Source organism: Sturnus vulgaris, chromosome 1, assembly GCF_052056855.1.
Source record: "Sturnus vulgaris isolate bStuVul1 chromosome 1, bStuVul1.hap1, whole genome shotgun sequence".
Lineage (NCBI taxonomy): Eukaryota > Metazoa > Chordata > Aves > Passeriformes > Sturnidae > Sturnus > Sturnus vulgaris.
In genome coordinates this window covers 154,885,667-154,899,840 of record NC_142243.1, presented here as the reverse complement: position 1 = coordinate 154,899,840, position 14,174 = coordinate 154,885,667, and the positions used below count along the sequence as shown (strand labels likewise).

At 46.9% G+C, this 14,174-nt stretch overlaps 1 protein-coding gene across 1 annotated transcript; it reads left to right on the top strand.

Moving 5' to 3' along the window:
* Window positions 1-5,131: 5,131 nt before the first annotated feature.
* LOC106855614 (ly6/PLAUR domain-containing protein 2-like) lies at window positions 5,132-10,924 on the top strand. The gene is made up of 3 exons (XM_014880448.2): window positions 5,132-6,031; window positions 9,492-9,611; window positions 10,200-10,924. The coding sequence occupies exons 1-3, from the start codon at window positions 5,854-5,856 to the stop codon at window positions 10,409-10,411; spliced, it is 510 nt and encodes a 169-aa protein (XP_014735934.2). The 5' UTR covers window positions 5,132-5,853; the 3' UTR covers window positions 10,412-10,924.
* The last annotated feature ends 3,250 nt before the right edge of the window (window positions 10,925-14,174 follow it).

Genomic DNA, 14,174 nt, shown 5'->3' with positions numbered 1-14,174 from the left:
AATAGAATCTTCATTCAAGTTTTATACTGGTTTATACTGGGCAGCTCCCAGCAGCCAAAATCGTGGATATTTCCAGCTCTGCAGGATTAGAGGGAGATGAAAAGACCCTGGAGGCAAAGCTGGTACTTTTCAGTCGGGTTATTTAATGTTTTACACATGTTCTTCCCTTCTGGGTCAGCGAGAAGTGACTCAGGTAGGACAGTATCTCCTATTCCTTGGATTAACTCTGGAACGAAGGCAGGGCATAATTAAGGCAGGTGACAGCTACACTGAGCGAGTGATTTACATTCCTGCATCATTAACAATGCCTTGGAAAGGCTGGATGGAGCAAAGCATCTGCAAATAAGTGATTGCTGCCTCAGTCAGAGTTGACGGGGAAGGGAGAATTTCTCAGCTTAGAAGCAAAAAAAGAACAAAAGGGAGCGAGAAAAGAATGGATAGGGAAGGAATTAAAATTCCCACTAGTTATAAATATATGATCAATCCTTTCTATGCACATCATAAACACACTTTAGGAATTATTGACTCCTCTAAGATTCCCTCGTGGGATTGCTGTATCCATGTGCTGGCCACTGGCCAGGGAAAGAATGGACGTGAAGGTCTCACCCAGAGAGTTAAGAGCTACACACAGAGGTTAATCTAAATTATAACCTGGAGATAAGAGGTACCTGCATGGAATTCAGAGAGGGAGAAAAACAGGTTAGGAAAAAAAAAAATAAACAGGCAGGTGAATGATTACCTGGAGAGAACAGGACTCCTTATAAAAATAAATCATCTTGTTCTTGCCTTCTTGTTCCTGGGGAACATCCAAAGCAGCTCTGAGCCCCAGGTGCAGCTCACAGCACATGGCTGGGGCAGAGGGGGGGACACAGAGAGGTGTGGTGGCAATCTGGGATGAGCAGCAGAGTTAAGGAACCCTTTGTGGGGTGGTCTGACCTGTGTGCCCTGGGTCTGGCATCAAAAGGAATGTGACCAGCAGGTCCAGGGATTGGATTCTGTTCCTCTCCTACACTCCCTCTAGATCTCACCTGGAGTTCTGTATCCAGCTCTGAGGGCCTCAGCACAAGGATGTGGAGATGCTGGAGCAGGGGAGACCAAGACAATGCTCCAAAGGCTGGAGCCCCTCTGCTCTGGAGCCCGGCTGGGAGAGCTGGGAATGTGCAGGAGAAGAGAAGAGAAGTGGGAATGTGCAGGAGAAGAGAAGAGAAGAGAAGAGAAGAGAAGAGAAGAGAAGAGAAGAGAAGAGAAGAGAAGAGAAGAGAAGAGAAGAGAAGAGAGAAGAGAGAAGAGAGAAGAGAGAAGAGAGAAGAGAGAAGAGAGAAGAGAGAAGAGAGAAGAGAGAAGAGAGAAGAGAGAAGAGAGAAGAGAGAAGAGAGAAGAGTTGAGTTCAGGGAGAGCTCAGAGCCCCTTCCAGCGCACGAAGGGGCTCCAGGAGAGCTGGAGAGGGACTGGGGACAAGGGATGGAGGGACAGGACACAGGGAAGGGCTTTTAACTGCCAGAGGGCAGGATAGATGGGATATTGGGAAGGAATTCTTCCCTGTGAGGGTGGTGGGGACCTGGAATTCCCAGAGCAGCTGTGGCCCCTTCAAGGCCAGGTTGGATGGGGCTTTGCTCATCCTGGGACAGTGGAAGGTGTCCCTGCCCATGGCAGGAGTTTGGAATGAGATAATCTTTAATTCCCTTCCAACCAAAACCATTCCATGATTCCTTGTCCCAGTTCAGTGCCGAGGTGAAAACCAGTGTGGAGAGAGCTGCCAAACTTCCTGCATCCATCTGCAGCCCCAATCTGTGTCAAACCCACCTGCTCCCAGGTGTGAAAGCCACAACTCTCTGCTCAGCTGGGTCCTTTGAGCCTATGGCTTGTCCCACCGAGGGGACACTTGTCCCTTCCCTGAGGGCACTTTCCAGAAGCTCAGTTATGGGAATCACCTGAGCTTTACCCACTCCAGAGGCTTGGGAGAGGGATGAAGTGTCTCCAAAGCTGTGCCAATGTAATGATTTTTAAGCCAGGCAGAGACACTTTGGATCCTGGCCATACATTGTAGGGGATTGTAGTAAAATCAATTAGGAGAAATAAGGCTGCTGTGACTAATGAGCTAATGAGTGGTGCCTTAGTGAAAATGGCTCTAAAAGAGCTGCAGGGTTGGATTCCTGCCTCATTATTCATAGGGATGGGCCAGAGTCAGGCTTGGCACTCTTTTTTTTTTTACTTTGCTTTTCCAGCATTCTCTTTAACTTTTAAAGACATTCCTCATCAATGGAGGAGATGGAGAAAGGCAGGGATACCTGTTTAATTCCTCTCTTTCTGGTGCAAGAATCTCAGCTCCGGAGAATTTTGATTTCTGTGAGGGACAGGTGGGGACTGTGATGTCCCAGAGGTGAAATTCATGGTGATTTAATCCCTGGAATCAGTTCAGTGCTCAGAGTAACCCATCCTTGCTGCTTCTGTGAGTGCCTTTCATCCCTGACCCGTGCAGCTGCTGGATCAGGTCCAGAGGGAGCCATGGAGATGCTCCAGGGGCTGGAGAGAGACTGGGAGAGCTGGGAATGTCCAGCCTGGAGAAGGGAAGGAGCCAGGGAGCCCTCAGAGCCCCTTCCAGTGCCTAAAGGGGCTCCAGGAGAGCTGGAGAGGGACTGGGGACAAAGGATAGAGGGACAAAACACAGGGAATGGCTTTAAACAGAAATAGGGTGAGGTTAAATGGGATATTGGGAAGAAATCCTTCCTTGTGAGGGTGGTGAGGCCCTGGTGTGGAATTCCCAGAGGATTTGTGGCTGCCTCATCCCTGAAGGTATCCAAGGCCAGCTGGATGGTGTTTGGATCAGCCTGGGATAGTGGAAGATGTCCCTGCCCAGGGCAAGGGATGGAATGGGATGATCTTTAAGTCCTCTTCCAACAAAAGCTGAGCACTAGAACATGACAGTGTCATGTCAGCACCCCTCCACCCTTAAATCCAATCCCATCTTTCACTCCTGCACCTGCCTGCTCTGCAAATTTGGGATTCATAGGAGATACATCAAGAGCTGATTAGAGTAATGAATATGGAGAGCTCAAAATCATCAAGTCAAGAAGGCTCTCGGTGCCTGCAGCCCTTGGTCCCTGAAACTCTGCCCTGGAGGTGGATGGGGAATTTGAGGATTTGCAATGGAACTGGGCAGCCTGGGAGGTTGTGGGATTTGGAGATTTCCAGGCTGGATAAAAGTGAGGCAGGTCTGATGAAGATGACTCCACCCTGAGAGTGCCTCAGCAGGAGAGGTGGGACAGGAAAAGAGGATTTGGCACGGGATTCCCAGGCTGGAAGTAAACACTTGGCTGAACTTTTCCTTTTAGTTATGACAACAAACTCATGTGAAGAGAGTTGTTATATTAATTTCCCTTTGAACAGATAAACTGTCTATTTTTAAAAAATCCATCTTGTGACAAGGCAGATTTATGTAGATTATGTGTCTTTTAAGTTTTAAAATTCCTGTAATTAGTGGGAACTCCCCCCCTAGAACAAGTTGTGGTTTCTTACATAATAATAAAAGCAATTCAACAAAATAATATTTTAATGTTCTCATTAGTTCTTGGTTTTTGTTGTGATTTTTTTTGTTTTGTTTTGTCTGGGTCTTTTTCTTTTTCTTTTTCTTTTTCTTTTTCTTTTTCTTTTTCTTTTTTTCTTTTTTTCTTTTTTTCTTGTTTTCTTTTTTTCTTTTTTGTTTTTTTTTGCTGAGTTGCTAGCCCTGCAAAGCAGCAGCACAGGGTGTGCATTAAAGAAGAAACATTTCAGGACTCAGATAAGATCGACTGAAACCATAAACAAGGTGTGTTGACATCCCCCCAAAACCACCCTCGGGATTGAAGGAGGGAACAGGATTTAGAGCAGGGTGGTGGCAGAGATTCTTCCATCCAAGATTTTCTAAGGCGAGGGAGATCACATTTCAGCTGTGCAGGTGAAACCACTCATTTAACACACATTGTTTGAGGCCACTTAATACCAGAAACCAGAAGCCACACCCCATCCATGTTTTTCTATTTTCTTTTTTTTTTTTTTTTTTCCTTACGCACAAGGCAAACACCATCGGAGGATTTTGCCTTTTTAATAGGATTAGAACCTTTTCTGCTGAACACGAGGAATGCCAGACATGGAATATACCTAAATGTCTTTCCCTAGGTAATTTTTGAGGCTGGAAATAACTGCTTAGCTCTCATAATCCACATAATTACTGTATTAGAGAGGCAGCTGTGAAAACAATCCGTCGGAATTCCTGAGGATGGAAATCACCCAGAAGTGGTGTTTGGAAAAGCAGCAGGGATTGCTGAAATGCTGAGACCACCTTTAGATTGGATATTAAGGAAAAATTCTTGCTTGTGAGGGTAGGGAAGCTCTGGGATGAAATTTGAGAGAAGCTGTGGCTGCCTCTGGATCCCTGGAAGTGTCCAAGGCTGGGCTGGATGGGATTTGGAGCAGCCTGGGATAGTGGAAGGTGTCCCTGCCTATGGAAGGAGGTTGGGACTGGATGCTCTTTAAATTCCCTTCCATCCCAAGCCATTCCATGATTCTGGAGCTTTAAATTTGGAAAGATGATGGTTGGATTTTTTTATCCAGCATTCCTAGACAAACTTTTAACATTCCAAGGCAGGACAAGACAAATTAGCCTCGAGTCTTATCAGGGAAAGTTTAGACTGGATATTAGGAAAAATTTCTTTGCAGAAAGGGTTGTCAGGCATTGGAACAGGTTCCAGATGTGTGATGGAGTCACGACCCTGGAAGCGCTCAAAAAACCTGGATGTGGCACTTGAGGACAGGGTTTAGTGGAGAAAATAGTGGTGGTGCTGGTTTGACTCTGAATGTGATGATCCTGACATCTTTCCCAACCTTAATGATTCCACGATTCCAGGAGTTCAAGTGAATAACCCTGAATAAAGTTCCTTTCAATGGTGGAATAACGAAAGTGGTGGGGATATCTCCAACACCATCCTGGATTCAGCTTTTCCCATTCCTTACTCAAAGGCTGTGTTGAGAGGGTGCCTGGCATAGCCACCAAAATGTTCTTCCTTCCCAATTTTTGCAATTCCACACCTGGACTTGCTCGTCACATGTTGGAGGAGGATTTCCTAGCACAGAGCTGGCCTGAGGTGCAGGAAAATCCAGCTGGTGCCTGGGGCAGCAGGGTTGGGACTGGAAAAATGTTTGGGAAGCAAAAAAGTCATGAGCTTGCAATCACACTTGGAGAGGGTTGGCTCAGAGCAGAGGGGCTTCTCCATTCCATCCTTCCTCAGGATAATGAGCCTGAGAGATTCCTTTGGCCAAGACTTTCAGGTCCTGGTCCTGTTTTTTTCTCCAGTGCTCCATGCTTTTTCCAGTGAGTGGGGGATTGAAAATCAGATTTCTGCTTCTAGACCAGGCTGGACAAAGCTTGGAGCAACCTGATCTAGTGGAAGGTGTCCTTGGCCATGGAGAGGGTTTGGAATGAGGTGATCCCATCCAATCCAAACCATTCCATGATTCTCCTCCTCCTGATAAACTCTGGACCCCACTGAAGGTGAAGACGCAGAGGAGAAAACCCCACGAGTTTCAATTCCTTGATATTCACACCCACTAAGGCTTTTGCACCCAGGATTTCTTGAAACCACTCCAAAAAAGGAGAGGCAATATCCCCAAGCTGCAAGACAAGACCTGGATACCAGGATTATTTAACACCCTGAGGCTTCCATATCCTGCTTGGACACAGAAAACCAGGCTTAACCAACCCAAACCATTGTCCACCCTGCAAAAGCGAATTTTCTTCTCCAAGGAACATGAAAAGAGATGACGGAGTAGGAAGAGGTGGGGCCTGCTTTGGAGCTCCTTCAACTCATTTATAGCTCAATGAGAGTCGTTTTCCCAGTAGATTTGGATGTGGGGACGGAATCAGTGCACGGCAAATCACCAGGACGTGTGACACCAGTGAAGAGTGGTGACAATCCAGTGAGCAGACAACGAGAACTGTGCAAGATGAAAGTGTTCCTGTCTCTTCTGTTGGCTGCTGTCACTTGCATGGATTTGGGTGAGTTCCTGCTGGGATTTATCCAGACTCCTTCAGGAGGTGCAGTGTGATGGGATGGGATGCGCCGCGTTCCCTCTGAAAGCCACGTCTCCCACTTTAGGCAGTTTTCAAGAAAAAAGAAAAAAGTCTTTGGAATATTTCCATATGTTCAGGGTGGTGATGGTGCCATTGGGATTGTCAGGTCAGGCTCTTTAGGAAGTTTCACAAGGCAGAGTGTGATTAAACCATATCATTCCTTTAATGCAAATTCCCACTCTCACTTTTCCCATGTTCGTGCTTAATTTCATTCTTTTTTATTTTTTTAATGTTATTTTTAACTTTCTGTACTTTTTTTGATACTTAGCCCTGAATGTTCCATGCAGAGTGTGTGGGAGCTCTCCAAAAATGTTACATGTGGGATTTATCCAATTATAGCTGTTAGAAATGGGAAAGATGAGCTGGGACACTGCTGGTGGCCGAGGTACTCCAGGGCTGATTTTTATCATGGAATCATGGAATGGTTGGGGTTAGGAGGGACCTTAGAGATCAAAGTGAGGCACTGGAACAGGTTACCCCAAAAAGTTGTGGATGCTCATTCCTGGAAGTGTCCAAGGCCAGGTTGGGCAGGGCTTGGAGCAGCCTGGTCCAGTGGAGGGTGTCCCTGGCCATGGCAGGGGGTGGAATTCCATGATCATAAAGGTCCCTTCCAACCCAAACCATTCTATGATTCCATTCCATGATTCCATGATCCTCCCTTCACCCTTTCTGTCCCTTGTTTCTGCCACCACACCAATTTATTGGACAAAAATGATGGTCCCAAGCTTTGTTGGTGTTCTCCTGGATGTCCAAGATAATTCATGATCAGGAACAGTCCAGGATCTGTGACTGTTCACTGGGATGTTCTCAGATCCAGACAGTGCTGGGTCTGATTTTATCATATGGTGCTTTGTTAGGATTTTTTAACTCCTATTTATTTCCTTCTTATGCAAGGACATTTTCAGTCCTCCCTCCTTGCTGAGCAGACTCTGCAGAGGAGAAACAGGTGGTGGCTTGTTCGGTTTTCTTTTCAGAGAGGAACACAAATCCTGTGGGTTGGATTTGTCCAGCATCACAAAATGTGAGACTAAGAACGATGCTTCTTCCTGAAGATGAATTTCACAACTGTCAGGCGTGGAATTAGTGCAAACAAAGCATCAGGTCACGACGGGCAAAGCACGAGAATAAAGTTTGCTTTAGCAGGAAAATTGCTGTGTTTGTTTAGAAAAGGGCTTTTTCTGGCTCATTAATTAGGATGGTGTCTATTTTCACAGGGTGACTTGTTTGCCTGAGCCTGCTGACATCCCGTTGGAGCTGTGCTGGGAGGAGCTGAATCATTTCTCCTTTTCAGCGAGGTTTAATGAATTTCAGCAGGAATGTCACACAGACGGGGTGACAAGGGCTTCCCAGACCAAAGAGGGGCTGCTGGGGTGTGATGGCACCAAAACACATCAGTGTGGTTGTAACGCACACTTTGAGGTGTCTGTTGGGGGGTGGAAGAGAGCATCTAGAGGAGAGGACTCAGATCAAATGTTGGGTTCCTCAGAAAACCCCACAGAGAGCAAAATGCCCTGAAAAACTTGTGGAAAAATGTTTTTGGGGTTTTTTTGGTGATAGGAAGCACCAGACACTGTTTTGATTTGATATATTTAGCTTGGAGTGCTCTGTGTCACAACGATCTGGGATCTTCAGTGGTTTTCTCCGAAATTTGCATCTCAGAAGACTTTAGGCACTGGAAGATTTGGGGTGTGATTTTTCTGTGGTTGTAGGAGCTGAGAAGCACCTGCAGCTCTCAAGGGCTTTACAGCTTTACAGGGATGAGGAACATCACTGAAGCAGTGATGGACAAGGCAGGAGGAGCTGGCTCAGGATGGATTTGGATTCTTGAGTAACAAATTTCGTGTCTGTGGTCTCTGCCTCTGTCACATGCAATCCATTCATGGTGATGCTGTCTGCTTTAATTCTTCTCTGTGAGGGTGGTGGGATCCTAGAACAGGTTTTCCCAGAGAAGCTGTGGCTGCCCCTGGATCCCTGGAAGTGTCCAAGGCCATGTTGGACAGGGTCTGGAGCAACCTGGGATTGTGGAAGGTGTCCCTGCTCATGGCAAGGGTCTGGAACTGGAAGTTTTTAAGGTCTCTTCCAACCCAAACTGTTCCATGATTTAAAATAACCCCTCACACATTCTTCTCACAAATCCAGAATCTCAGCACAAGGGGAAGGGTTGTGCTCAGTTTGTTCTTGTGATGGAGGCAAATTCCTCCTGTCAGGGACACCCTCCAGCCTTTGGGAAGAGCTGGAAGCACCAGAGGAAATTCTCACTGCTGCAACTCACGTCCAAGTCTGACTTTTCTTGTGTGTGTATCCAGATCCTTCACCAAGGGGACAAACCTGACCAAGGTGACAAATTTCTGTGCTGAAGTGACTGACCTGGTAGGCAAGGGATGAGCTGTGGAAATTTCCACCTGGACTTCAGGAAAGACTTTGATGCTCTCTCCTGTAAGATCATGGAATCAGGGAATGGTTTGGGTTGGAAGGGAACTGCAGACCATCCATGCATGGATGCCATGGGCAGGGAACACCCTCCACTATCCCAGGTTGCTCCAAGCCCTCTCCAACCTGGCCTGGAACACTTCTAGGAATGGAGAAGTCCACAACCTCTTTAGGAAACTTGTTCCAAGATCCTCATAGACAAGCAGTGGAGGTGTGGGCTGGGTGGACATCTCTCTTCTGAGCAAAAGCTGGGACTTCTCAGGCTGGAGAAGTGAAGGTTCAAATTGGTAATCTTATCTGTAAACTCCTGAAGGGTGATAGCAAAGAGGACAGAGACAGGCTCCTTTCAGTGATTCCCTGTACCAGGACCGGGCAAAGGACACAAACTGAAACCCAGGAAACATCAGGAAACACTTTGTGACTGTGAGGCTGACTGAGCACTGGCAGAGGTTTCCCAGGGAAGTTGCAGAATCTCCATCCTTGGAGATTTTAGAACCCCACCTGGAGACAGTCCTGGACAAGAGGCTTCAGGTGGTCCTGCCTGAGGGCAGGGATTGGGCTGGTGGAGCTCCAGAGGCCCCTTCTAACCTCTCCCATTTTGTGATTCTGGGAATTTGGGAGTCTGGGATCTCTTACTGATGCTCTACTAAAGTCAAGGAGAGACGTAGGTCCAGAAAACAGAGAATTAAATCACCCCAAGCTCCTTCCTGTGTCACAGGGTCTCCTGTGTGTGTGGCTCTGTCTTGTTTGACTCATCACAAGGCATCTGAACCCGACCTGAAGCTGTGTTTTGACCACCAGACCTTTGTGTTTCTCATTTCCACATGTCCGAACACGTTCTATTATCCCATTCCCATTCTCAGCACGATTATTTCGGAAAATCCCCCCCAGGAGACACCTGGAGGGGCACAGACAGAGCCCACACTGAGGCCAGCCTTGTTTTCCCTCCTCACAGGACACTCCTTGCAGTGTTACACGTGCAGGGATTTGACCTCAGTTGACAAGTGCCAGACAATTGAGAACTGCTCAAAGGAGGAGACCATGTGCAAGACTACGATGTATTCCCTGGAGGATGGTAAGGACAATTCCTTCTTTAGCCATGCTTTTAATAGGATTCAGTGTTTTGACAGTGCTGGTGTGGTTCCTCTTCCTACTTATATGTGGGAAAGAACTCTACTGGGAGCTCCAGCTCTCCTGCTGTTGTGGGAAGCAGTGTTTGTGTGAGGGAATATTCGATGAATGCAAGCTCCTGGTTAATGCTCAGAAATAAGATTTTAACTTTTTGCAAGGTCACGTGGTGATAGGAAAACAGGGAGTGGCTTTAAACCTAAAGAAGGTGAGTTTAGATTGGATATTAGGAAGAAATTCCTTCCTGTGAAGGTGGTGAGGCCCTGGCAGAGGTTTCCCAGAGAAGCTGTGGCTGTCCCATCCCTGGAAGTGTCCAAGGCCAGGTTGGACAGGGCTTGGAGCAACCTGGGACAGTGGAAGGTGCCCCATGGCAGAGAGACAGGGATTTGATGATCTTTAATCTCCTTTCCAACCCAAACCATTCTCTAATCCTATGACACCAACTCCCGGTCATCAGAAGACAAAAAAGAATGGTGATGCTCTCCTCTGTTTTTCCCAGTCCTAACTGCTCCTGATTTTTTTTTCTTTGCCATAGTTTATCCCCCCATAGGAGTCTCCACTGTCACCAAGATGTGTGCCTCCAGCTGTGAGCCCTCTAGTGTGGATAACATCGGGATGACACGTCCTGTCACCTGCTGCTACTCTGACCTGTGCAACTACGATGGAGCAGCAAGTTTGAACGCCAGTGCCTGGCCAGTTGGGGTCCTGGCAGGTTCCCTCTGGGCCTTTTTCTGGACAAGACTGTGAGGGGATGATGGGGAGTCGTTTATTCTGAAAATTCCATGAAGAAAATTAAACCACCCCCCCGCCACCAGCCACCAGCCCAGCTTTCTATGTGGATGCCTCGTGAACAACACTTAACAACTCCCAATTTTTTATTTTTTTTTAATATCCATGCTTTTCCCACAACTAAGAGAGAAGCAGAACTCAGGAAAGCCCAACTCAAATGTTTAATTGATTTTTCAACAACTCCCACGAAATTTACTGTAGAGTTTCTCTGCTGTGCTGGTCTGGTTGGGTTTGAAGTAAAAAATTCAAATGTGTGAAGTATATTTAAGGCAAAAAACCTTGAGTAGAGCCTTCCTTACCTCCTTAGAGCAGGCCCTCTCCACCCCATCATTTTCTGCTGTTCTTCCTAGATCTCCTTCTTTGTACCCAAAAAATTAAGGACACATTCTGTGCCCAAAACATGAGGCAGGAGACTGAACTTCCCATGCCAATGATCTGTTCCAGAGAGGTTAAAATTTCATGTTGTCTGTACCCTTTGAGCAGAATAAAAAGAATCTTGTGTTAAAATGGTTGTAATCACGTTTAATTTTCCTCTTTTTTTTTTGCTTCTAAACTCCATCTTTCAATATTGTTTAACAGTTAACAGAGTTGGGTTTTGGGGTCAGTCCCACAACAGATGGATGAGACATTTCCCATTATCCCTCACTGGCAGTGACTTTCTATCAACATTTCTTTCATCAACTCCCTTTATACAAATCTGTCTTTACTGGGAATGCTGAATTTTCCCTGAATTTGGATATCAGTGGAAAGAGTTTCCCCCTTGCTTTAATCCTCCAGCACACCATCTGCAATTCCTTGTGTGTTGCTCTGTGCTCCTACATTTTGATCCCTCCCACTCTGGTTCTGCATTTTCCCATAATCCCCTTTCCGAGGTCCAGCAAAAATATCCTCCTCCAATTATCACCCTGCTCCTGATATTTGGGATAACCAATCCAAATGTGATATAAACTCTTCCACGTGGCACGTGAGGTTTCCAAGAGAGGTGGTGCAATTCCCATCCTTGGGAAGTTTTCATGGCCTAGACCAGTGAAGTCCTGAGAAACTTGGGCTGACCTCAAAACTGGGAGGTTGGAACAGAAGTTTGGATTAGGAACATTCTGAGGTTGCCTTTCCAACCTGAGCTCCCTGTGAATCATGGTCTCACTGGGATCACTGGAACACAAACACCAGCATTTCCAGGCTTTCTACACAGGGAAGAAATTCTTCCCTGGGAGGATGATGAGGCCCTGGCACAGATTTCCCAGAGAAGCTGTGGCTGCCCCTGGATCCCTGGAAGTGTCCAAGGCCGGGTTGGATGGGGCTTGGAGCAGCTTGGGATAGTGGAAGGTGTCCCTGCCCATGGCAGGGGGTTGGAATGAAATTATCTTGAAGCTCCCTTCCAACCCAAACCATTCCATGATTCCATGGAAGCTCCTTGGTGGGGATTTCTCCAGCTCTGCCAAAGTCACAGACCCCAGAGCCAGGGATGGGTTGACCCAAGAGGTGCCCCTGGGAGAAACCTGGGAATTCCCAACACTTATCCCACGACTTCATTTGGGGCAAGAGGTGACATTTCCCACTGTGTCCTTCAGCCCTGCACGTTTATGACTCTCTCGAACCACGGAGAACATTTTGAGATCCACACCCTCCAAAAAATCATCAGACACGGCTGATTGCAGCCACCCTTCAGCCGTCATGGCTCTGAGGAGGAGCTGATCCTCCCCTCCCTTCCTTGGCCACGGGTGCCTCACCCCTTTGATCCGTGGCCAGTTTGGCAGCGTGTTTGCCACATTCCAGCTGTTCCCTGCAGGGATCGTGGCTGTGGGGGAAGATCTGGGCTGAAAGGCAGAAAATCTGTGTGGGTGAGGCTTTGGTGTCACCCCCTCCCTGGGCTCTCCAAACTCGGGGTGATGCTCCGTGGTGAAAACATCAACCTGAACCTCTCTGTGGTTTGTATCTTTTCTGATATAAAAAATAATGTATTAATTAATATATTAGCTCTGTTTCACCTGGTTTGAAGCTGTCCTCAACTTCCTGCTTCTGGAAATGTCTCTGATTATTTATTTCCCCCCAGTAGCCACATTTTTTTGGGGTTCATTTTTGCTGAAATTTAATTCCCTCCTCATCCAGTTGATCTCCAGGTCCATCTGTTTTTTCTAACCCTCCTCACTCTTGGGGGCTGTTGAAAGCTCTCTCTGAAGGTTTCCCTGCATTAGTTTAGGAATGAGTCTTTTGCTCCTTTTTTTTTTTTTTCCTCCCCAAGCTCTCCCAACCCTTTGGGTTTGCCTCTTGTGTTTGGAAGAGTTTGGCTCAGTCTTTTCGAGACCTTTTTTGAAACACTGGGAGAGGACAAGGGTTCATATTTCAGACAAAAGGCAAGGAGAACTTCAGGGAGAGATGGATAACTTGTCAAAAGCTGCCTGAGGAATTCAAGCAGGGCTTTGCTTGGTCCGTGGACACTGGCTTTGGAGCAGACATCCACCCCACACCTTCCTGACTCTTGTTTGGATCTGCAATGAGTTCCCACCTCATATTTTGTTAGTGGGAATTAGTAAAATGATCTGTGTTTTCCTCCTAGCTCAGCTTAGGCATGAAATTTTGTAGAACAACCTGGTTCTGGTTTGTTGCTTCAGCTCCCAGCCTGAGACACCTTCCCAAGGGCCTGGATCTGTCTAAACAGATTCCCTCGGGAGCAGTAGGGCTCAGGCAGGACTCTGGATAAACACAACCTCGCTGTACACTGAGATAAGCTCCCTACAATATTTATCTGAATATATTTTGGTTTTTTTTCCCTGTCCCCAGAGTCAAAAGCAGGTGAATTCCCTCTTGGAAGCCCTCCAGGTAAAATCCAATTGGTGACTGCAGGATATAGCTCAGGAATCTGGGAATCAGCAAACAGCCGTGCCAGAATGAAAAACAGGGATCTGTGTCGTGCTTCCAATCCTTGCAGGATAGAATCAGTCCAGGGTGTTTGCTAATTCTGCCTTGGAGGAAGTGTCCCAAGAGGCCAAGGCAGTTGTGATTTCCTGTTGGGATTGCAGAAGCCTTCAGTGACATCCTGAGGAGGAGGCACCGAGATTTTCTTTTATGTCCCTGCATAAAACAAGCCCTTTGCTGAAAGTCTGAATTTTAACAGTGCTTGAGTTGTTCTGTCTGGAAGTTAATCCCTCTAATTCCCTGGGACAGGGACACCTTCCAATATCCCAGGTTGCTCCAATCCCTGTTCAACCTGGCCTTGGACATTTCCAAGGATGGGGCAGCCACAGCTTCTCTGGGAAACCTGTGCCACCCATACAGGGAAGAATTCCTTCCCAGTATCCCATCTATCCCTGCTCTCTGGCAGTGGGAAGCCATTCCCTGTGTCCTGTCCCTCCATCCCTTATCCACAGTCACTGTCCAGCTCTCTTGAACCCCATTTAGGCACCAGAAGGAGCTCTAAGGTCTCCCTGGAGTTTTGTCTTCTCAAGGTGAACAGCCCCAGTTCTCCCAGCCTGTCCATGCACTTACTTTCCTGGAAAAAAAAAAACAAAAACCCACCAAAAAAATCTGGATAGATGTGCCCAGAGTGAGCATCCCAGTTTGCAAGCAGAGCCGTGCCTAGACCAGGAAGCAGAAACGTGCGCTGATAAAATCCAGGAAGTTTTTTCAAAACTGATGTTAAGAACAAATCTTCACTCCGAGGAGGCTCCCTGTGGTTATATAAGGAGATTATCTTTGACTTCAAGGCTGTGTCATGTCAATG